Below are 25,620 nucleotides of genomic sequence, written 5' to 3'. Positions count from 1 at the left end.
CTGCATGGACTCTCACTGCATCTGCCTCGCTCTCTTTTTTTGGCTCTTAGAAGGACATAAAACATGCCTGTTCTGCAGAAAGTGATGATGCATCGTAATCCTGCTGTTGCTGCCTTATGTAACATTTCTTGTTCCGTAGCATTTCTAGCTATTCTTGTTTTAACTGTTGGTGGTTAAAAACACCCAGGGGACTTGTTTGACCTCAAAGTAAACCTCACATTGTTATGTCACAGGTTTGTAGCATATTTGACTCTGCAGTACTTACACATTCTTTACTAAATTAACAAAAGATTAACAGTGTTTGACGTTTTTCATTAACAGCTCATGTACGTTCACTCAGATTAGGCCATGATACGGCACCTCTGCATGTAACACATTTGAGTGTATTAAGTAGTGTGCTGAACAAAGACCCAGCTTATTTATGGGTCAGGAATAATGACTGGATCACTGATACATTACAGTTTCCCTTCTCTGCGAACAAAACTAATGGCAAGTTTGAGGATCTGATGTTGGTTAAAGATGATGCTTCTAGAGGAGGTACTCTGGCACCAACAGCAGCTTTAAAAAAACTGAGACAGCCTCAAATTTATGATTGGTTATGATTGAGTTAACCAGATTGTGCACTTGTCTAATGTGCATTATTTATGACATTTATATTTACCTATATCAGCTGTAAATATCGGTCAATATCAGCTGTAACTATCAGTCTACAGCAGTTGTTAATATTAGTCTACATCAGCTGTTAATATTAGTCTACATCAGCTGTTAATATTAGTCTACATCAGCTGTTAATATTAGTCTACATCAGCTGTACAAACAGTGACTACAGACCATACCAACAGTGACTACAGACCGTACCAACTATGACTACAGACCGTACCAACAGTGACTACAGACCGTACCAACTATGACGACAGACCATACAATCTATGACTACAGACCATACTAACTATGACGACAGACCATACAATCTATGACTACAGACCATACCAACTATGACGACAGACCATACAATCTATGACTACAGACCGTACCAACTATGACGACAGACCATACAATCTATGACTACAGACCATACTAACTATGACGACAGACCATACAATCTATGACTACAGACCATACCAACTGTGAAACTACAGTAGTCTTTAGATACCCTCATTTTCTTGTATAAAACTAGATGTGTTGCCCTGCCATAGGTGAAATCTTAGCCAGGTCCCTGTTTTGCTTAGTTTAATTCTGCAGTCTTTACAGTGTCCTCGTTAAATCCTGAGAAGAAATCTTCATTTACACCTTCTGAACTTCTCCAATCACCTTTTCCTCCATCATCAGTGTTTTTCTGCCAATCAGTGTTCAATGGAGATCACAGCCTCACTTTGAATGGATCGCTCTGTGGTTTAACTCTGACACTCCGCTGACCGTATTTAGCCACGTTTGAGTGAATGTGACCATGAATGGAGAGAAATGTCCTGGAAGCCTCAGAAAACCTCTCGGCTGCAGAGAGACCCATAATCTCAGGAAGAATTTCACTTGGTCTTAAAAATAGCCTCATTTGGTCAGAGGGCATCCAAGAGGCGGCTCCATTACAAGATGGTGTGAAGTGTGAAACGAACGTGCTGGCCTTAACTTCTAACATTCTTTATTAATGAAGGAGACTTGTCTGAGGGCCTGGTTTCTCATGATTTCCTCTGAATATGAGTTCAAATTAACGACTATGACTTTAGTAATAGATGCAGCAAGTCTGAGGCTTACACTCTCCTCCAAAAGTATTTGAACAGTGAGGCAAATTCCTCTGTTTTTGCTGTAGACTGAAAACATATGGGTTCACTCCCTTCAGTCTCCTCTTTAGCAGCTAAAATGATCTATAGGGTTAAGGTCTGGAGATTGACTTGGCCAGTCTGAAACCTTCCACTTCTTGCCCCTGATGAACTCCTTTGTTGTTTTGCCAGTGTGTTTTGGGTCATTATCTTGCTGCATGATGAAGGATCTCCTAATCAGTTTGGTCTCATCTTTCTCTAAATTGGTAGATAAAATGTTTCTGTAGACTTCTGAGTTCATTTCTGCTACCATCATGCGTTACATCATCAATGAAGATTAATGAGCCCATCCCAGAAGAAGCCAAGTGACATTACCTCCACTGTGTCCCACAGATGAGCTTGTGTGTTTGAGATCATGAGCAGATCCTTTCTTTCTCCAAACTTTAGTCTTTCCTTCACTTTAGTTAATGTTCATCTTTGTCTCATCAGTCCATAACACTCCGTCACAGAATGTTTGAGGATGGTCTCTGTACTTTTTGGCAAATTCCAGCTGGACCTTCCTGTTCTTCTTGCTAATGAATGGTTAGCATCTTCTGGTGTCACCTCCGAAGGGTAAGTTCATGAAGTTTCCTGTGAACAGTAGATGGTGATACCTTCACTCCTGTCCTCTGGAGATTGTTGATGATGTTTGTCTGAATGATCAATGTAATTTGACATGCCTGAGCAACAAAACACACCTGTCAGTCACATGTTCCAGTACTTTTGTTCACATAAAAAATGGGTGGATACAAACTAAATTTTTTCACTAAATTTTTGGTGTTAATTTTACCCTCTACATCGTCACTACAGAACAATGACTTGTACATGTGACTGTCAAGTTTGCATGTCTGTTTCTGGGACTAAATCCAGATTGAAGGTTCATTAAAGGAGACAGTCTGTTGGCTGGAGAGATGCCAGTTCACCTTTGAAGGGTTGACCAGGTGGACTTGAGTGAGGCGCCAGACCGCTAAGACATCTGTTCTGTGAGAGGAAGTTCAGACCTGAGGGTGGTGTGAATTACATAAATCCTCTTCCTTCTTCTCAATCCTCTTCGTCTTCTTCTTCACCAATGCACAGCTGCAGTAGGACTAAAAAACCCTGACTAAATTGTTTATGCTGTGTAAACAGTATTATTTTGCGTAAAGCAAGGTCATGTTATCTGATTTCTCACCTGATACAGGCTTTTACCTGATAAAAGATAACACATTGGTACTAGACTCCTTAAGTTATAAGATAACTCCAAAAGTCTGATTGTAATCAGATCATAAAACATTAATCACTGTCTTTCTCTTCTTCTTTTCTCCTTCTATTCTCAGTTCTCCTGGCTTCTCCTCGTTTTCACTGTTCTAAATATCCTAATTCTGTTCTATTCCTCATCTTACTCTTTTTCACCTTCATCTCCTCTTTGTCTTCAGAGGGACCAGCAGAAAGAGCAGCAAAGGGAACCAGAGCAGTCTTAATTTCATCAACTAAAACTATGATTAAAACTATTCGTTGACAGCCTTTTTTTCCAAGACTAAAACTAGACTGAGACTAACAAAATAGATTTATGATGACTAGAACTAGACTGAGACTAACAAAGGGTTAGCCACCCTAATCCTAACCCAAAATTAACACTGAGCCAGAGTGAGTGAGAGTGAGTAGGAGTGAGCGGCAAAAGGAGCTAGAGTAAGCAGCAGAGTGAGCCAGGACAGAAAAGAAGTGGTATGCCTTGATAATTTATATTCACCACAAATTCCTCATATGCTTGTATTTATTCAACTATCTTTGTGCGTCACTTTGTCCCTACAGGAGGCTGATGGTGATGACAGGCTGGGCCTGCAAGGCGATGCAGAGGGTGAAATTGATGCAGACTCTAAAGCAGACACTCCAGATGTTCTTCTATCCACTGCAGACACAGACAACACTCCTCAGTGTCTGAACAAAGCTCTTGAGGGCCTGCCACCCAGGTAGTATACGAGTAAACTAAAAGCATGGCTGCATTTCTGTCTGTCCATCCACCATAGGAGTTATTGTGAAATTTGGATTATTTGTCTCAGCTCAGTGATTGGAGCTGGTCTTTCTGATCCCAAATGGCTCTTCACTGGGTGACTTTTTCCTGTTTTTATATCTTTGAAACTACAAAATAGGGAAATAGGAAACTAGAGATTCACCATACAGTTCAAGGTTTATGCTGATCCCAATATTTAAAATAACTGTTTAGCTCAGTGGTTCTCACCCCTGGGGTCGGGACTCCCTTGGGGGTCGCGAGACACTAAATGGGGGTCACCAGATGCCTCAAAATAACTAAGAATATATTTTTTTATTACAATGTTGCCACTTTACACCAACTTTACCTAATGGTAACAGTTTTCGTCACTTTTTAACACCAATTCTGCCAAATTTAGCACTTTTTTTCGCTACTCAAAAACATTTCTGTCAATTTCAAACCCTTTTCATCATTTTTTTTCTGCCTGTTTTTGCCACTTCTAAACCAATTCTTGCCACTTTCTCCCATTTGTGCCTCTATTGACCCGTTATTGCCACTATTAACCACTTTATACACCCATTTTTGCCAATTTTATATCAATTTTTAATCCCATTCCACCTAATTTCCACCGAGTTTTTGCTCTTTGAAGCCATTTCAGTCGCTTTTAATCCCCTTTGACCACTTTATGTGCATGTTATGCCACTTTCACCTATTTATGTACAATAGAAATTAAATTTTACCACCTTTTCCATCATTTTTTGCTAATATTATAATAATTTAAGCATTTTTTAACTCGTTTGATATATTTTTTAAACATAAGCTTTCATTTTTAAGAAGGCCATTTAGTACACAAATTAATAAATAAAGATATTTGTTTCCTTGATTAGAGTAGTCAAATATAAAGTATGGTTCTCACAGCTAAACTTCACAATGGACTATTTTGCTGACCTCTATGGGCCCCCAGTTTGGTGGGTCCCAGAATCCTCCTCCTTCATCCCCCGTTATGGGCAGCCTTGTCTGCACACGAGTATTCTTGATATGAATGGCTGTGTTCAACCACCTTCAGGTAAAGCGGGGGTCCCTGGTCTCTGGCACCTTTATTTTGGGGGTCGCAGGCTGAAAAGGTTTAGAACCACTGGTTTAGCTGATGACCAGTACTGTTGCTCAAACTTACTTCCTTCTGTTACACTCCAACATTGGCAGACATTTCTCTGACCATGAAAATGGACCTGAACTCATTCTGCGCTGTAATAAATCTCTGAATCAGCTGTTTAAGTGTCCTTTTCTGAAGCAGAAAAGCCCAGCACAGCACCGGCCACTGCTGCCCACAGCAGCTGGATCGCCAGTTTCAACAGGAATACAAAGAGAATGATGCTTTCTGTTCTGATGTAGCGTTAATTTACTGACATTCATGATTGGTTGCCTTTGCACAGGGTTTTCTTTCAAATTGACCAGATACTCTCTGTGTTCCCGTGCCTGACTTCCTTTGTGGGTGGATCTGCACTATTAAGTTTGAACACCGCTGAAAGCAAAATTTGGTGGAGCAGAGTGATGCTTTTGGTATGGTGGAGATAGAGTGAAAGTGATTTTTCTCCAGCGTGCACTGCATTTCAGCTAAGCCTGTCAGTGACAAAAACAACTCTTTGTAGTCATTAAAACCCCCAAAATATTGATGCCCCGAGCTCAAAGAGTTGTATTCTTTCTTAGGAAGGGAATGACTGAGTGCCAGAACATTAAAATAAAGTTAACAAAGTCTGGGGAATGCAAGAAGAATGGAGTTAAAACTTCAGACTAACAGTAAGAAAAAGAACAGTTCCTGCATGTTTGCATTCTTGAAATGCTTCAATCCTGCAGATTAGGATTGTTGCTCTTGTTGGCCTGCAGCATGTTAAACACAATGAATGAGACGAAGAGAGATGGGCGTGACCAATGAGAGAAGGCCAGGTCACTCAGATTAACAGCTCACAAGGACGAGGGAAGCACTAATCCCTGCAGGCCGAATGTCACACGAGGAAGACGAGAGCTGCAGAGAAACAGGGGGATGAACAGACTGCAGAGAGAGGGGGTGGGGGAGGGGGAGGATGAGAAAGAGAGAGAAAGAAAGTAAAGGTAAAGAGAAGAGACAAGAAACAGATGGAGCAGGTGTAGCAGAGACCAGAGGGACGGCAGCAGACGGATGGAACGAGTTAAATGACACAGCAGATGGATGAATGGATGTGAAGGTGAAGAGAGGAGTAAGAGTTGTTTCAGAGCAAGTGATTGAGTGACGCTGGGACAGAAAGAGGCCACAGCGCTGAGTGGAAGCAACGTTTTTCATGATGCAGCTGTTTTTCTCGCCCATTCACACAGTAGCTCCCTCCCCATGCAGCTTTTAGCTCTTTCCTCTCTTTTGTTTTGCTGCGGGGCTGCAGGCGGTGCAGCTCCACACAAACTCAAACTCCAGGTCTAAAAACAGTCCACATGTATGGCTGTTAAAAAGATTAATGGTTAGAATCAGAGGATTAATTAACATAAAGCCTTTTGGCTGTGCCAGCTGCTTAAAGGACACAACATGTTGATTCCCTGGGACTAAACAAACAAAGAGAAAAGATCCAGGATTTAACTCGGCCCCTTGGACCTGCTCCATGTCACACCTAAGCCTGATTTAGACCACACTACCACCAAAACCATCCTCTATAAAATGGAAGTGTATTCATTTTTGTTTTCTAAAAATTTCTGAATTCAGGCGTCAGTGTCTACATAACAACCACTGTGAACACAAAATCCTGAAAACACTGTAGTATTCATGCTAGAACAGTAGTTGGCAGTGTGACGTATACCTACTGACATATGGGTTTTAGACATAATCAGGGACAGTCAGATACCAGCCGATGTCTCTTTAGTCCCTGGATTCATACTCTACATTACTCTGCCCATCTTCAGTAAGCTAATATCAGTGACTTGACACTGTTATTAAAGCATAAACTATGACATTTAAAGGCAAAAACAGCCTACTCTTTTATCATCTGATCAGCTGATCAGTCAATCACTCAATCTTTTTAACCAAAGTTATCTCAAGACACTTCACAAAGAGGGCAGTTCTAGACTGTACTGGTACATGAACGCCATCCAAACACATTCAGTCTCTGCCAAAAGAGAGCTCAAATTCTCATTTTAATGGAAATAACTGATAGTTTCTTTCCTCCACAGATGGAAGAATTACTGGATACGAGGAGTTCTGTCTTTGGCCATGATTTCAGGCTTTTTCCTCATCATCTATATGGGCCCTATCACTCTGATTTTAGTGGTAAGTAAGAAAGATGAATGCATGATTTCTACTATCAGCACATTATGTGCTAAAAGACATCTTCATTTCCACATGGGTAATAACTCTTTTCTTTTCCTCATGCAGGTCATGAGTGTCCAGATCAAGTGCTTCCAGGAAATCATTACCATTGGCTACAGAGTTTACCACTCTTACGACCTGCCGTGGTTCAGGACACTCAGCTGGTGAGGAACATCAGAACATCTATACTCTGGGAGTTTATCACCAGGGGCTGTTAGCAGATGTCTCTGTGTGACAGGGATGGGCCATGGTTTTCACATATCCAGAAGTCTCTGTCCAGGCAAAGTGCCTTCAGGATATTTTTACCTGTTTTCAAATGTCACGATTGCTCCAGGTGTTACGTTGATCTCTAGAGGTTAGGGTTCGGCTAATAGATCTTATAAAGCATGGCACCATGTAAAATAATTCAAGAACAGAAGTGAAGGAAACCCTCTGACATCTATCAGTCTGAAAGGGTTACAGAGACATTTCTAAGGCTTTGGGACTCCAGCCAATCACGCTAGGAGCCATTATCCACAAATGGAGAAAATTGTGAACGGTGGTGAACCTTCCCAGGAGTGTCTGGCCTTTCAAAATGACTTCAAGAGTGAATGAACGATTCATCCAGAAGGTCAAGAAGAACCCAGAACAACATCTAAAGACCCGCAGGCCTCACTGACTCAGTTAAGGTCAGAGTTCATGACTCAACAATAAGAAAGAGACTGGGCAATAATGGCATGATGGGAGAGTTCCAAGGCTGAAACCACTGCTGACAAAAAAGAACACAATGGCTTGTCTCACATTTGACTAAAAACATCCTGATGATCCCCAAGACTTCTGGGAAATATTCCGAGGACTGACCAGACAGAAGAGGAACTTTCTGGAAGGAGTGTGTCCCGTTCATCTGGAGTCAAACTAACACAGAAAAACATCAGAGCAACAGTCAGACATGATGGGGGTAGTGTGATGGTCTGGACCAGGACCTGGACCACTAGAACCATGAATTCTGCTCCTAAGCAGAAAATCCTGAAGGAGAATGTCCATCCATCAGGTCATGACCTCGAGATCAAGACCACTTGGATTATGGAGCAGGACCATGATCCCAAACACACCAGCAAGTCCACCTCTAGATGGACGAAAGACTAGATGAAGGCTCTGGAGTGGTCTAGTCAAAGTCTGGACTTAGATCTGACTGAGATGCTGTGACCTTCAACAGGCCGATGATGCTGGAAAACCCTCCAATTTGGCTGAATAAAAACTTTTCTGCAAAGAAGAACGGGACAACATTCCTCCACAATGATGAGAAAGACTCACGGACAGTAATCACAAATGCCTGAGCAACCAGTTATTAGGGTTAGGGTGAATGGCTTTTTCACAGCACTGTATTTGATTCAGGATCAATCTGTATTTGGTACTAAGACTGAATGGACACATCCCTAGTACTGACACCCCAGGTTTGTGCTCATTCTCAGATGGTCTTACATGCCGGTTGTAGTTTTTAAAGTAAGCTCTGAGTCAGTTTCAGGCAGCCACTCTTTGCTGTTCCTCCAGAATAACCACAGCTCCAGTCAGCGGGTCTGCGAGAAGGAAGCTTGTCTGGTGTCAGCAGGCCACCTGAACCAACATGCACACCTTTACACACAAACACACACCCTCCACAGAGCAGACAGGAGCAAAGATCACTGCCTTGTTGGAGGCAAATGTAGCTCATTGAAACTTGCCCCCTTTTATCAGGGCTAACAGCTACAAACGCATGAACACACCAACATAAACCAGTGAAAAGAGTCAGCCTAACTCCCTCTCTACTGCTTTTTGAAGGTACTTCCTGATTTGTGTGAACTACTTCTTCTATGGTGAGACTGTGGCAGATTATTTTGGCGCTCTCGTGCAGAGGGAGGAGCCCCTGCAGTTTCTGGCTCGTTATCACCGATTCATCTCCTTCGCTCTGTACCTGGCAGGTAAGCCTCACCTTTAAGATGTTATGAGCTCTATATCTGAGAGCACACATGACCTTTGGCCCCTCCACTTCCACTCACGTTTTTTTAAAGGAAAAAAGCCACGTCAGCCAACACTGGGACTTTATGGAACGGGAAATCGCATAAACTCTGATAACATGTACGTGGTGATTACAGAGCAAGATCAGTTCAGTTTCATTTAAGCTGTCATCCTCTGATTGGACACTTTATTTGTGCTGGATGTTCAATAAAACATCACTGATCTGTGAGATCTTTGTATACTGTAGTTTTTAAATTTTGATTTTTAACTAGCTGTTATTGATCGTTATCCATGTCTATTCAGATTCTGCAGCAAATGTAGTGGAAGTCCTTGGCACCCAGTCAGCGGTGGGTGGTAAACTGGTGTCAGAACCGTTTGCGATGTTGTTCTAGTAGACACAAATTGAAACTGTTATCAAAGATTGTTCAACCATCCAGCCATGAGTCCACTTTACTAGAAGCACATAAAAGTTTACGGGCTACTTTAGGTCCAAAAATAACTAACTACACCAATTCACTTAATTTACATTAAACATAAAAAGGCTAACAGCAAGTTTAAATGTTTTTCAAAACTGTAAATAGCTCCGATTTCAGATGCATGGTGTAGTGTTAAAGAAACTTTTAATTATCATCAATGATTTACAACTAGAAAGAAGAATTAAAGTGTTTTTAAACTCACATTGGCCTGGATCCCATTAGAGCCATTGGTTCACATTAACATTTGTTACCATTGTGTTAGAGAAGACCAGAGCGCTGTACCAGAGTAGTGCCAGGAGAGTACATGCACTGTATTGCCAAAAGTATTCGCTCACTTGCCTTGACTCTCATATGAACTTCAGTAACATCCCATTCTTAATCCATAGGGTTTAATATGACATGGGTCCACCCTTTGCAGCTATAAAGGAAGGCTCTGGGAAGGCTTTCCACAAGGTTTAGGAGTGTGTTTATGGGAATTTTTGACCATTCTTCCAGAAGCACATTTGTGAGGTCACACACTGATGTTTGACCAGAAGGCCTGGCTCTCAGTTTCCGCTCTAATTCATCCCAAAGGGGTTTTATGGGGTTGAGGTCAGGACTCTGTGCAGGCCAGTCCAGTTGATCCAGGAAGGGACCATCCCCAAACTGTTCCCACAAAGTTGGGAGCATGGAATTGTCCAGAATCTCTTGGTATGCTGAAGCATTCAGAGTTCCTTTGACTGGAACTAAGGGGCCAAGCCCAGCTCCTGAAGAACAAGCCCATCCCCCCTCCACCAAACTTTACACTTGGCACAATGCAGTCAGACAAGTACCGTTCTCCTGGCAACCCCCAAACCCAGACTGGTCCATCAGATTGCCAGATGGAGAAGCGTGATTGGTCACTCCAGAGAAGGCGTCTCCACTGCTCTAGAGTCCAGTGGCGGCGTGCTTTACACCACTGCATCAACTCTTTGCATTGCACTTGGTGATGTATGGCTTGGATGCAGCTGTTACCATGGAAACCCATTCATGAAGCTCTCTACCACTGTTCTTGAGCTAATCTGAAGGCCACATGAAGTTTGGAGGTCTGTAGCCATTGACTCTGCAGAAAGATGGTGACCTCTGTGCACTATGACCTCAGCATCCTCTGACCCCGCTCCGTCATTTCACGTGGTCTACCACTTGGTGGCTGAGTTGCTGTGGTTCCCAGTGGCTTCCACTTTGTTCTAATACCACTGACAGTTGACTGTGGAATATTTAGGAGCCAGGAAATTTCACCACTGGACTTGTTGCACAGGTGGCATCCTATCACAGTACCACGCTGGAATTCACTGAGCTCCTGAGAGCGAGCCATTCTTTCACTAGTGTTTGTAGAAACAGTCTGCATGCCTAGGTGATGATTTTATACACCTGTGGACATGGAAGAGACTCTAACACCTGATTTACATTATTTTGATGGGTGAATGAATACTTTTGGCAATATAGTGTATGTGGCAGTATATGTGCACGTCCATACCATCATTTACATACTTCTGTCATCACTTTAAGAGCATGGTCACACTCAGACAGTGTCTTCATGATGGTAATTAAAGCAATAGTTTGGCTATTTAAAGACCTTGGGATAGGGTCTGACTGTAACACCACCCAGTCCTAGCCCAGATTATGGTCAACATAGTGGCTCTCAGTATTGTGTCTCCACACATCTGATGCTATTTGTAGCTCTGCTAAAGTTCTGTCTTAAATTCTGTCTTCACTAAGTTTTAACAAGAAAAGTCCCACTACACTGTGTTGTTCAGATACTTCTATCACGAAATAGTTATATCAGGACACAGGCTTTCTTTAGCTGCTTAACATGACTGTGCAGGAAAGGACTGAAACTCAAAACAAACTGCAATGTTTGACAGCTGACTTGTAACACTCATAAAATCACAGACCATCATAGGCCTCTTTTTTTGGAGAAAGGACAGGGTTTCTGTGGACCTCAAAAGGTCTTCAAAGTCTTAAATTGATTGTTAGAAGTGTGTAGAACCCCTGAAGGGATGACTTATGATGCTTTTCACCATCCTATACTGGCCTGAGTCATCCTGTGTCTGCTGAGGTGCTCCGTGTCTGCTTGTCTCCCATCAGCCTGGCCCATCATTGAGGTCAGGTGGTCTTGTCTCCATCAGCCTGGCCCATCATTGAGGTCAGGTGGTCTTGTCTCCCATCAGCCTGGCCCATCATTGAGGTCAGGTGGTCTTGTCTCCCATCAGCCTGGCCCATCATTGAGGTCAGGTGGTCTTGTCTCCCATCAGCCTGGCCCATCATTGAGGTCAGGTGGTCTTCTCATTATTTGCCTAGCCATCATTGAGGCTGATTTTTGATGTCTATCAGAGTTTGGTTTAACCCGTGGCTAATATCATTTATAAGTGTGCTACTTTGGCTCTTCTTGGAGGTGTGTCATTCCCTCTGATTCTTAAGACCTAACTTAATGTCCTGCCCACAACTAATCTGATTGGCTGGATGTCACACAAGTACAGGTCAGTCAACACTGAAGCCTTGGTGGTTCTGTCACTGTGAACATATGGGATCACTTCCTGTTTCTTGCTGGTCTGTGCTGTTTCTGGAGATGACGTAGTGCTAAACTATTTCCTTTTAGTCTCTTTCCCTTTCGTCACATTGATGACATTTTATCATAAAGGTTTCAATTCTAAATATTGGTTTTCGTGGAATACTAAAACTGGTATGACTGTCACAGTGAAATACCAATATTGATTGACCTCTAGCCTCACTAAAATGGCCACCTGTGGAAATGTAACATTTGTCCTTAAATATGCCATAAAATTTGTGATCCTTGTTATTGCTATGATACTGTGGTATTGTACCATTACCACAAAGATCAAAACAGAAAATCCTGATCTAAATCTAAGGCCATATTAGCCAGCTCTCATGGAAACATCTGTCTGTGAAATCAGCTGGTTTTCATCCAGCACCTCTGTAGTGAAAGCATCACTCTAGAGAAGAAGAAACCATTGCACTGTTAGCCATGGGAGATGATCCCACTTTTCCTCTGAGTGTTGCTGACTTGGTTGTCATTCAGCCCACCCAGCCAGGCATCAGCTGCAGTTTAAGATGAGAAGGATGCCCTGCAGATGGCATCTTGAACACTGTGCCTACAGGAAACGACCCCCTAAGGGCCTCTGTAGACAAACCCAAACCAGAGGCTTGCATTGTAGATTGTGTTTGAGCCTGGATGGCCTGACAATCCAAGACTGAAAAGATCACACAGCATTTTCTTTGTCATTCACTCCAAGAAAGACATATGCAGGTCTTATTGTGTTAAATCGTCTAATATTGCTAGAATAAGCATATTCAGATCTTATTGTGTGAACTGTTTGGAAATGTGTTTCTAATGTTCTGAGGAAACTCTGACAGCATGTTGTCTGCTCTTTCACAGGTTTCTGCATGTTTGTGCTGAGTTTAGTGAAGAAGCATTACCGCCTGCAGTTTTATATGGTGTGTATCAGCAGAGTAACCTCTTCCTCTTCATGCTCCTCATCTATCTCCTCCTCTCTTTCCTCCTCATCCTCCTCACTGACCTTCTCCCACCTCTTCCAGCCCCTTGTCTTCCTCTTCCCCTTCACTGTCATGTCACTCCTTAACATTTGTGTCTCTCTCTACCAACACAGAGATTTCTGGTGAATGATTATTAATCATTTATTTTGATTGTACTTAATTTTGGTTCTGTTTCATTCTTCCTGACTGCCAGAGGCCGTTCTTATCACTGAATGACATCTGTCTCTCGCACGTGCAGGTCAAGTATATAATGTCAACAAAGTCACATGTGACCTCCCTTCTACATCCCTTCTATACTCTCGCAGGTACTGGCAAATGCTGGTTGAGTCTAGAAGAGCAAAAGAGCCAGAAACTGTTTCACCTGGAGCCCTGTCACAGACAGTACCTGCGCTTTGTGTTCAAAAGCAGGATTTTTCAGTTTGGGGTGCCCCCGTTTGGACTTTTCCTGGCCCCGAGGGTCTTCACACGATGCATGCAGGCAGCTTTGGCCCCAATGCAGGCTACTGGTATGCAAATCCTCCCATACTTGGACAACGGTCTGCGCATCTGTCTGAGGATCAAGCAGCTCAGGACACTAAGGTCCATCTTTGTCATGTGTCACAGCTGGGCCTCATGGTCAATTATGCTAAAAGCTGCCTCACACCCAGGCATTGGGCAGTGTTTATCAGACTGACCATGGATTCATGTCGTATGCGGGCTTCCCCCACCCCAAGGTGAGTGGAGGCCATAATACAGCTTCTCCTCTGTTACAGCAGGGGCAGAAAGCTAAAATACAGACTCTTTCTCAGGCTGTTAGCAATGCTAAAGTTGGCGACAGCAGTGGTGCCATTAGGCCTCCTGCACTTGCGACCCCTCAAGATTTGGACCAGTGGCAGGTTTGGACAAGACGCTTTGGCACAGCCATGGCTGTATTGGCTACTTCATGACTTCCCATCATTTCCTCTAATAGCTGTGACGCTGCACAGGGTACAGCAGGAAAACCAAAGACTTCTGTTGTTGTCCCCAACTGGCTAGGGAGACCCTGGTTTCCATTGATATACAGGCTGCTGGATGGGCTCCATGGCGCCTGCCAAAGTGGAAGGACCTGCTCTCATAGCTAGGGGACAGTAATTGGCATCCAAACCCAGATCGCCTGTAGCTCTGGGTGTGGCCCATGAGGGGACTGAACCACTCCTAGGGGCTTGTCTCCAAGCAGTTGTCCAAACCACCATCGACTACAGAGCACCCTCCACCTGGGCACTCTATGCTAACAGGTGGAATATTTTTTCTAAGATTGTTGTCGTGCCCACAAAAAGTCCTCTGAGAGAGCCTCTTTGCCCATGGTGCTGTGATTTCTGCAGTCTTTGCTTGAGAGAAGGCTCTCTGTTTTCACCTTGAAGGTCTATGTGGATGCAATTTTGGCCAGGCATGTTAAAGCTGATAACCAGACCTTAGGGTCTCACACTCTGGCCTCACGCTTTCTTAGGGGACCCCAGTGGCGAAACCCCCCACAGGCTGTAAAGTTTCCCTCATGGGGCCTGGCCCTGGTACTGGAAGCCCTTTGCCTTTCCTCTTTTAAGCCCTTGGGGGATTCAGGGATGAAGTGGTTGTCAACAAAGTTTGCTTTTCTGTTGGCGATGGCTTCAGCCAAGCGTGTGAGTAAACTTCACCCTTTGTCTCTGAGTGAGGTGTGCATGCGCTGGAACCCAGATGGTACAGAGGTGGCACTTTGACCTAACCCATCATTCTTCCCCAGAAGGTTGGATGCCAACCACTTTAATCAGATCATTGAGTTGGCAGCTTATGAGCAGCTTTCTGCTGGAGGGCAAGGCTGATTCAGCAGAGTTTCTCTGCCCGGTGAGGGCCTAGAGACACTATGTCCAGGAAACGGTTGGTTTTCACCACTTTGGTTATCTGTTTTTCTGCTGTGAGGGCCACAGGAAAGGGCAAGGCCTGTGTAAGCAAAGGCTTTCCAGGTGGATTGTAATGGTAACTGAGGAGGCAGGGGCCACTCCACCAAGAGCGTCTCCACATCCTGGGCAGCATTACCGGGTGTATTTCTGAGTGTGATTTGCCACTTGGGCCACGCCATGCACCGTTGCCCATTTTTATAGGGTCAGTGTGGCTGCTCCCACAGCATTGGCAGCAACTGTCTTTCAGTGACCCTGAGACTGTTCCTTGTAAGTGGGTTTTTCCTTGTGACTATGTTGGGAGTAGTCATCCAGTGTTAAGAACTGCCTCTGGTGGTCATCCAGAATTCATAGAACCGTTACATATGTAACTCTCATTTTTATTACTCATTGATTAGCTTCAGGCCTGTTTTAGAGCATGTGTTTTGCTTTTTCATCCATTATACATTTCCTTTATGCTCTTTATTTTAGTTTTTCAGACTAAGACCCGACATTCAAGTATGAAAAACTTAATTTTGACTCAGCAGAAACTGGAGCTTTTTGGTTGTAATAAAAATAAAAGTTTAGTTAAACTAGAGAGTGAAAACAGTGTCTGATATTTTAGTTAAACTGGAGAGTGAAAACAGTGTCTGATATTTTAGTTAAACTGGAGAGTGAAAACAGTGTCTGATATTTTAGTTAAACTGGAGAGTGAAAACAGTGTCTGATCTCTTTTATTAGTTGTTGATGCTGTTGTTTACTCTTATTGTCCTGCGCTCTTGGTTTTTAGTTATGTTCAGCATGTATTGCATGCAGCCCTTTTAAAATTCTCACTTAAATATTTCCAAAGATATCTGACATCTCTTCCACTGCTGCCTGCTCCTCTCACACCATCCTGTGCCTTTATTTTGATGTTTTATTCTTCTCCCTCTGCTCTGCTGCGTCTTCATCATAGTTTCTCACCTCACCTCATCTCGTCTGTTTGAATCATGATTTGTGACACGAGCCGGTCCACATTCCAGTGCAGTGACGCTGTGGTGTTTGTGTTTGTGTTTGCCATTCCAGTTTGCTTGGACCCATGTGACCCTGTTGATTGTGGTAACTCAGTCCCACCTTGTCATTCAGAACCTGTTTGAAGGGATGATCTGGTAAGACATCAGACAGACCGAGGACACAAAGAAAGCTGCCATGCTGTCTCTAAGAATCACTGCACATATGTCCTCTTTTCACTGTTCGCTGCTCATGAAGGCTTTGAAATTTAACAGTTAACAGACATCACTCCAGGCAAAGTTTCGGGCCTGGAGCTGCAAGTCTACAGCATCACCATCCCAGAGGTCACAGTTCAGTTATACTTCAGTTTGAAGGTCACAGTTCAGCTATACTTCAGTTTGAAGGTCACAGTTCAGTTATACTTCAGTTTGAAGGTCACAGTTCAGTTATACTTCAGTTTGAAGGTCACAGTTCAGCTATACTTCAGATTGAAGGTCACAGTTCAGCTATACTTCAGTTTGAAGGTCACAGTTCAGCTATACTTCAGATTGAAGGTCACAGTTCATTTTTACTTCGGTTTGAGGGTCACAGTTCAGCTATACTTCAGTTTGAAGGTCATAGTTCAGCTATCCTTCGGTTTGAAGGTCACAGTTCTGTTATACTTCAGTTTGAAGGTCACAGTTCAGCTATACTTCAGATTTAAGGTTACAGTTCATTTTTACTTCGGTTTGAAGGTCATAGTTCAGCTATACTTCAGTTTGAAGGTCAAAGTTCAGTTATCCTTCAGTTTGAAGGTCACAGTTCAGTTATACTTCAGTTTGAAGGTCAAAGTTCAGTTATCCTTCAGTTTGAAGGTCACAGTTCAGTTATACTTCGGTTTGAAGGTCACAGTTCTGTTATACTTCAGTTTGAAGGTCACAGTTCAGTTATACTTCGGTTTGAAGGTCACAGTTCTGTTATACTTCAGTTTGAAGGTCACAGTTCAGTTATACTTCAGTTTGAAGGTCACAGTTCAGTTATACTTCGGTTTGAAGGTCACAGTTCTGTTATACTTCAGTTTGAAGGTCACAGTTCAGCTATACTTCAGTTTGAAGGTCACACTTCAGCTATACTTCAGATTTAAGGTTACAGTTCATTTTTACTTTGGTTTGAAGGTCATAGTTCAGCTATACTTCAGTTTGAAGGTCAAAGTTCAGTTATCCTTCAGTTTGAAGGTCACAGTTCAGTTATACTTCGGTTTGAAGGTCAAAGTTCTGTTATACTTCAATTTGAAGGTCACAGTTCAGCTATACTTCAGATTGAAGGTCACAGTTCAGCTATACTTCAGATTGAAGGTCACAGTTCAGCTATACTTCAGTTTGAAGGTCACAGTTCAGCTATACTTCAGATTGAAGGTCACAGTTCAGCTATACTTCAGATTGAAGGTCACAGTTCAGCTATACTTCAGTTTGAAGGTCACAGTTCAGCTATACTTCAGATTGAAGGTCACAGTTCAGCTATACTTCAGATTGAAGGTCACAGTTCAGCTATACTTCAGATTGAAGGTCACAGTTCAGCTATACTTCAGTTTGAAGGTCACAGTTCAGCTATACTTCAGATTGAAGGTCACAGTTCAGCTATACTTCAGATTGAAGGTCACAGTTCAGCTATACTTCAGTTTGAAGGTCATAGTTCAGCTATACTTCAGATTGAAGGTCACAGTTCAGCTATACTTCAGATTGAAGGTCACAGTTCAGCTATACTTCAGATTGAAGGTCACAGTTCAGTTATACTTCAGTTTGAAGGTCACAGTTCAGTTATACTTCAGATTTAAGGTTACAGTTCATTTTTACTTCAGTTTGAAGGTCACAGTTCAGCTATACTTCAGATTTAAGGTTACAGTTCATTTTTACTTCAGTTTGAAGGTCATAGTTCAGCTATACTTCAGTTTGAAGGTCAAAGTTCAGTTATCCTTCAGTTTGAAGGTCACAGTTCAGTTATACTTCGGTTTGAAGGTCACAGTTCTGTTATACTTCAGTTTGAAGGTCACAGTTCAGCTATACTTCAGTTTGAAGGTCACACTTCAGCTATACTTCAGATTTAAGGTTACAGTTCATTTTTACTTCGGTTTGAAGGTCATAGTTCAGCTATACTTCAGTTTGAAGGTCAAAGTTCAGTTATCCTTCAGTTTGAAGGTCACAGTTCAGTTATACTTCGGTTTGAAGGTCACAGTTCTGTTATACTTCAATTTGAAGGTCACAGTTCAATTATCCTTCAGTTTAAAGGTCAAAGTTCTGTTATACTTCAGTTTGAAGGTCACAGTTCAGTTATCCTTTGGTTTGAAGGTCACAGTTCAGTTATACCAGTCTTAATGTCAGGTTTCAGTTCACAGTGATGGTCTGTAGTCACAGTTGGTACGGTCTGTAGTCATCGTTGGTACGGTCTGTAGTCATAGTTGGTACGGTCTGTAGTCATCGTTGGTACGGTCTGTAGTCATAGTTGGTACGGTCTGCAGTCATCGTTGGTACGGTCTGTAGTCATAGTTGGTACAGTCTGTAGTCATAGTTGGTACGGTCTGTAGTCATAGTTGGTACGGTCTGTAGTCATAGTTGGTACAGTCTGTAGTCATAGGTGGTACAGTCTGTAGTCATAGTGGGTACGGTCTGTAGTCATAGTTGGTACGGTCTATAGTCATAGGTGGTACGGTCTGTAGTCATAGTGGGTACGGTCTGTAGTCATAGTTGGTACGGTCTGTAGTCATAGTGGGTACAGTCTGTAGTCATAGTTGGTACGGTCTGTAGTCATAGTGGGTACGGTCTGTAGTCATAGTTGGTACGGTCGTCAGTCATCGTTGGTTTGGTCTGTAGTCATAGTTGGCACTGTCTGTAATCATAGTTGGTACGGTCTATAGTCATAGTTGGTACAGTCTGTAGTCATAGTTGGTACGGTCTGTAGTCATAGTGGGTACGGTCTGTAGTCATAGTTGGTACGATCTATAGTCATAGTTGGTACAGTCTGTAGTCATAGTTGGTACGGTCTGTAGTCATAGTTGGTACGGTCTATAGTCATAGTTGGTACGGTCTGTAGTCATTGTTGGTTCGGTCTATAGTCATAGTTGGTACGGTCTGTAGTCATAGTTGGTACAGTCTGTAGTCATAGGTGGTACGGTCTGTAGTCATAGTTGGTACGGTCTGTAGTCATAGTTGGTACGGTCTGTAGTCATAGTTGGTACGGTCTGTAGTCATAGTTGGTACGGTCTATAGTCATAGTTGGTACGGTCTGTAGTCATAGGTGGTACGGTCTGTAGTCATAGTTGGTACGGTCTGTAGTCATAGTTGGTACGGTCTGTAGTCATAGGTGGTACGGTCTGTAGTCATAGTTGGTACAGTCTGTAGTCATAGGTGGTTATGTCTGTAGTCATAGTTGGTACGGTCTGTAGTCATAGTTGGTACAGTCTGTAGTCATAGGTGGTACGGTCTGTAGTCATAGGTGGTACGGTCTGTAGTCATAGGTGGTACGGTCTGTAGTCATAGTTGGTACAGTCTGTAGTCATAGTTGGTACAGTCTGTAGTCATAGGTGGTACGGTCTGTAGTCATAGTTGGTACAGTCTGTTGTCATAGGTGGTTATGTCTGTAGTCATAGTTGGTACGGTCTGTAGTCATAGGTGGTACGGTCTGTAGTCATAGTGGGTACGGTCTGTAGTCATAGGTGGTACGGTCTGTAGTCGTAGTGGGTACGGTCTGTAGTCATAGGTGGTACGGTCTGTAGTCATAGTGGGTACGGTCTGTAGTCATAGGTGGTTATGTCTGTAGTCATAGTTGGTACGGTCTGTAGTCATAGTTTTTACGGTCTATCGTCATAGTTGGTACCATAGATACGGACAGGTAGATGAGGCGTCCACGGCTGTTAAATGTAGCCGCTGTGCGTCTGCTGGTCTGCCATCTTGGAACAGGTGGTATTAGCGAATGCTCAATATAAGCCCATTTCGCCTGTAAAATCTGCCCTACCTTGCCCAATCCCGAACCAATCTGCATGAAATTTGTTTTGTCATAAAGCTGAACGCTTGAACATGATACTGACTACTTACTGGGGTTAATTTAAGGTACTGATTGTGGGTCTGATCAACTTTGAATAGAACAAAAACTAATATGTCTATGATATGTACAGGGAACATCAGGTGTAATCGAATATTTAGAATCTATAATTAGATAGTTTTTGTTTCTCCAAAGAGATTTCTATAGCTAGATAATTTCTCTCCCTCTCATCTTGCAGCTGGCCTTTCATCTATAGGCAGGCACACACTGTGAGTCGTCACACCTTTTCTCACCCGATGATTTTTGAGTTTGCAGTGCATATTAGCCACGTGACACAACGGCTGATCTCAGCTTAATTACTCATGCAGGGGATGAATTTCTGACTTAAACACTCACAGAGCCAGCATATTCCAAAACGTCAGGTCATTTTTCCAGTTAAATTTTCCAAGCGGATCATCAGATGAGGGGCAGATAGAGGGCTACATGAGGAAAACTAAACTCTCAACAGGTGAAAGTCCCGACAGGATGATTCACGTGATTTATAATTTCTCTTGATTTTTTTCTTTATGGTTCAACAAAAAGTGGCAGAACAGGGAAGGAGAGACCAAAGTTAAAGCTGAATGTTCCTGGCCTATTTGATCATCTTTATGTTGTCTAAAAAGCCTAAAGCAAACTGATACTCAGACTGACAGTACAGCGTGCCGCACACTGACTCTCTCTCTCTCTCTGCAGTGCATATAATAATGCTTATCGTCAAAACGAGAGAATTTTCCTGCATTTAATCCAATCCAATTCACTTTATTTATATAGCACATTTTACAAAACATTACGTTTACCAAAGTGCTGCAGTCAAATACCAGTCTCCTGATGACTGATTTAGGGGTCTTTGGGATAGCAGAAATTAAGGCAGTCATATTTTTGGAATGGGCAATAAGAACTGCGTGCTTTACTAACGCCAATAAATTTATATGACTTATTTGTATATTTTAAGTATTGTACTTAATGACATTATTGAAGTAACATTGAGTAAAATCATAAATACTTAAAGCCACAAGAAGGAGGTCCAAGCTTTCTGCCAGCAACATTAAAATGACCAGTCTGGCTTTCAACAATCAGATGACGGTCAGTACTTGCACATAGCGGGAGAAAGATTCCACATTTCCTTCAAAAACAGCGGGTGCTTTGTACTTTAAGTAAGCTAACAACTTGTAATAAACAACCCGGTCGGAAGTCCTGTGCATATTTAAGGCCAGAGCACTACCATCAGAGCGAGGAACCCATCATATCTGTGGATGTCAGCACACAAAGTTGGCATTTTCAATGCTGTCTGCCCAAATAACTCTGTTAAACTCTCACTCTTTTGCCCATGCCAAGATGGTGGCCACGTAGACGTACTGTCAGATAGCGAACACGTCATCTACGTCTTGATATCTATGGTCGGTACGGTCTGTAGTCACAGTTGGTACAGTCTATAGTCATAGTTGGTCTGTCTTTGTTTATAAAAGTATTTCTTTTAGTTTTAGTGTAGACCGCTAAAGTTTTGAAATTCAGATTTTTCTTTAAAACATCCGACACAGACGACACCCACTTCCTGATTGTTTCCCTTTTTTTTTTTCTAGGTTTATCGTCCCAATCTCCATCGTGATCTGCAACGACATCATGGCATACCTGTTTGGGTTTTTCTTTGGGAGGACTCCTCTGATCAAGGTTAGACGGAATTTATATGACGTTGGTCAGATTTTACATCACAGTCTGAAGTAGATTTCGTAAAGATAAACAAACAGGTCTACAGGTATGGTGGGCTCTTTAACGTCAGGTGTACAGGTACGGCGGGCTTTTTAACATCAGGTCTACAGGTACGGTGGGCTCTTTAACGTCAGGTGTACAGGTACGGCGGGCTTTTTAACATCAGCTCCAGGTCCATTAAAGGAAAACTGACCCTCAACCAAAAGGACCAGTCCACATCTCTATCTCTGTCTCCAGCCTTTTTTTGTCTCATTACTGCTCTGTTGATAACTTTTACTGTTCTCGCTTTCTCCTAATAATAACCTTGCTTTATTTTTGCTGATCAATGTAAATCTATTGGTCTGATCAGCCCTGGAGTAGACCTTTTTAGAGTCAGTATTTTGATGGGACAGGCACTGTGAGTTGAAGTACTCTTAAAAACAGACTCAGTTGATTCACTGATCTACACAGGCTCCATTGAGTGGCTGTGGTGTGAGGACAGAGTGGTTTTTAAATCACATGTAGACTGTGCTGAGTCTGATGTCATCATGATGTGAAAGACTGCCATTGTTTCTCTCTCTGACTCTGCAGCTCTCCCCAAAGAAGACCTGGGAGGGCTTCATCGGAGGCTTCTTCTCCACCGTGGTCTTTGGCTTCATCGTGAGTACACTCCATTGAATTGCATTAACCAATCACATGATCTGTTTTCTTCTTCTACTTTCTGTTTAAACACCACTGGCTGTTTGGTCATTTTCTCTTCTAGCTCTCAGTAACAGATACATAAATTTAAAAACATTATGGCTTCATGTCTGAAATAGTCGGGGCTAGAGGTTTTCAGGTTTAACATCCTGATATCTCAAGAACGCTGTGATAAATCTTCATCAAGTCCACTCTGACTCAAGGATGAACTGATTAGAGTTTGAAAAGTCGAAGGTCAGACGTAAGGCATCTTGTTTATCCTTTTCTTGCCAAGCCAGAGTTGTGAAGATGATATCTTTCAAACCCTTGGAGAGATTTTCTTCAGAATTTGTACAAAAGCCACTCACACTAGGACCAGTGTCCCTGATCCAGGCTGAAGCATGCTTGTTCCCCCAGTCCCTCAGCGGTCTGCACTCTGTTTGTTCTGAGCAAACCTGATCACGGATACATCATGTTATACCATGGTCTTGGTGAATACTCGATTCTGATTGGCTCTGGAAATTCCATTGGTGTCAATTAACTTCTGATATACAGACACCTGTCGAACTTCTCAAGTAGTCCCGGTCATAAAAATCTTTTCACTGTTCCAAATTAATGCTCAGCAGCCGTTAGCCGTTACTCCGTTGGGAGTAACTATAGCAACCTGAAACAGTCATATTTCTGAGCAGGGAGCTGCCCGTCTAAGAAGCCTATGGTCTCCGCGGAGGCAACCGTCCTCCGCTTCGCGTCGGACGGTTCACACCTCTGCGTCGTCCATTAATCCCTGATAATTGGACACCTCGTCGGGCATTAACCCTTACTTATATGATGATGGTTCGGGCCTCAGAGAGTGGAGAAACAAACACGTGGGTTACTTTACTCACTTTATGGATTCTTCTGAGTTGTTTGGGTCAGATAAAGCACCCTAAAGCCCAAAACACTCTGCCGCCACAGGGACCTCATATGAATGTCTAAAGTTCCGCCGGCATGGGCCTGGAGCGCCACTTCGCTCTCCTTCGTTTGAGATATGATGCAGGTCTGTTTTCAGTGCCGGCCGCTGCCAAACCGTGTCAATACCCATCGATCAGAAAGCACCAGAAAGGAAGTCACAAGTGTACAATATCCAGTTCTTTTAAAATTAAACACAATACATGGACTCCTGGTTGCAAATCATCACTATATCAACATCACGTCTCATCCTGCATCGAGACCAAAGGTTCACCGAGAGGTCAGTGGGTCACAGAGCTACAACAGTGCCATTGGCGAGGAAAAGTGAACTTTTGCGGACATTTAGCCAAGAATTTTACACAAAACCACAGATCCTTTAAGCTAACATTAACCTTTTAACTTCCTAATGTAATCACCCAATGGAAGAAGCAATAACATCATGGAATCATACTGGAAAGGATGATAAATTAACCCCAAAAGGTAAAATAGTCTGCTGTTGACATACTATTCCAGTGTGAACTCACAGTTCTTTCGTGATCTCTGCCCGCTGATCAGAGAACTTCCAGTGGGCGAGGTCGCTCGCCTTCGCAGTTGTCCTTTGTAGAAATTGCGGGTTGGTCACACTGAGCAGCCAGCCATCCCCCCTTTGTGTTCTCTAAAGTAAAGAAACTCTCTATGTGAAAACGTTGTAGACAGTTCAGTCATTACTGATGGTTCAGGCGCTGCTCTGAGGCTCATGATTTTTGCTGTGGTGTGTTTTCTCCCTCAGCTGGCCTACCTGCTGTCTCAGTTCCAGTACTTTGTGTGTCCTGTGGGCTTCAACAGTGAAACTAACAGCTTCACGGTCGAGTGTGAGCCTTCAGAGATCTTTGTGATGCAGGAGTATACTCTGCCTGCAGTGATCCAAAACACGCTGAGATGGGTAAGACTTTCCCCCAACCCCCCACCCTTTAGTTCTGGCAAAAACATGGAAAATGCTGGGTTTCATTCTCAGTACAGAATGCCTGCTCCTAATTCATACTCATCTCTCATGGAAACAGGTGACTTTCAGCTGTCAGAGCTCAATCAGTCTGATAAATCCCTGATAAATCAAACAAACATTGCACCATGTCTTTGTGGAGCTGAGTCAGAGTGAACTAATGGGTATCTTTAAAAAGTAATGTAATTGTTAATGTTTTTTAGACTCATGAACCTGCTAACCTCCTAAGGCTCTGGAGCCACATGTTGCTCTTTTGTGATGATTTGAAATGTTATTCCTATTTTTGCCACTTCTTTTTGACTCTCTTATCCTGCTTTTCGCAATTTTTTGCCCCTTTTTTTGTCACTTTTCGCCCATTTTAGTTGCCTTTTGCAATTAAATGCCAACTATCTCCCATTTTCCCACCTTTTTGCAGATCGTTGCCCATTTTAATCACTTTTCACTTATTTTTTGCCACATTTTTGTCACTTTTAGACCCTTTTTGCTACCTGTGACTCATTTTTTTTCTATTTCTTACCCTTTTTTGCGTATTTTTGCCACTTCTCACCCTTATAAGCTGCTTTTGGCAATTAAATGCCACTTTTTCCCCATTTTTCCACCTTTTTTTTCCAGATTTTTGCTACTTTTTGACAATATTTTGCCACCTTAAACTTATTTTTTGGTCACTTCCCACCCATTTTTGCCACATTCTGCCCTTTTTCGCAACTTTTCTCCCAGTGTTTGCTGCTGTTTGACCGCTTTTGCCACCGTTAACTTAGTTAGTTGCCACTTTTCTTGGATTGTGGGTCTTGCTGCAACAATTTGGCTCTTTGGTTGAGCAGGATTGAGTAACACTGAGCTAAGGCCTAATTTGAGCCTTTGTGTCTCCTGTCTCTTGTTGAATTTAACAAAAACAGTCAAATAAATGAGAGTTTGAGTGTTGGCTTTCATATTGTTTACTTCAGTAGTTTCTCTTTTATAAGCAGAATCACTCTACTTTTATTTCTGTCCCTTTCCTGGTGAACCTTGTCTTTTGGTCTCTCTTTCAGAAAACCGTGAACCTGTACCCATTCCAGATCCACAGCATCTTCCTCTCTTCCTTTGCATCGCTTATCGGACCATTTGGTGGATTCTTCGCCAGCGGCTTCAAGAGGGCCTTCAAAATAAAAGTTAGGATTGTTTTGTTTCAGTATTGGCTCACTCTTGCTGCGATTGTCTTTTGTCATGGTGTTGTTGGAGTTGGGGTTTTAATGCTAGATTTTGGTTATTATTACAATATTAAAACCCAGTGGACAGACTTTGATAATACAGTCATATGCAGAACGTGCATCTGTCCCAGGTCATCTGAACATACCTCCTGATCTCCAG

The 25,620-nt window shown here is 42.6% G+C and overlaps 1 protein-coding gene across 1 annotated transcript in view; it reads left to right on the top strand.

Annotated features, from left to right (window-relative positions):
* cds1 (CDP-diacylglycerol synthase (phosphatidate cytidylyltransferase) 1) overlaps positions 1–25,620 on the top strand; it is a 50,062-nt gene that overhangs the window by 5,580 nt on the left and 18,862 nt on the right. Inside the window, exons 2-11 of the mRNA XM_041786918.1 lie at positions 3,585–3,742; positions 6,952–7,048; positions 7,154–7,251; positions 8,885–9,024; positions 12,953–13,011; positions 16,005–16,087; positions 21,563–21,650; positions 22,260–22,328; positions 24,064–24,216; positions 25,302–25,421. Coding sequence (XP_041642852.1) covers positions 3,585–3,742; positions 6,952–7,048; positions 7,154–7,251; positions 8,885–9,024; positions 12,953–13,011; positions 16,005–16,087; positions 21,563–21,650; positions 22,260–22,328; positions 24,064–24,216; positions 25,302–25,421 — 1,065 coding nt within the window. The remainder of the gene's footprint in view (positions 1–3,584; positions 3,743–6,951; positions 7,049–7,153; positions 7,252–8,884; positions 9,025–12,952; positions 13,012–16,004; positions 16,088–21,562; positions 21,651–22,259; positions 22,329–24,063; positions 24,217–25,301; positions 25,422–25,620) is intronic.

Source organism: Cheilinus undulatus, linkage group 5, assembly GCF_018320785.1.
Source record: "Cheilinus undulatus linkage group 5, ASM1832078v1, whole genome shotgun sequence".
Lineage (NCBI taxonomy): Eukaryota > Metazoa > Chordata > Actinopteri > Labriformes > Labridae > Cheilinus > Cheilinus undulatus.
Note: the sequence above shows the minus strand (reverse complement) of the source record. Positions and strands in the feature narration are given on the sequence as shown.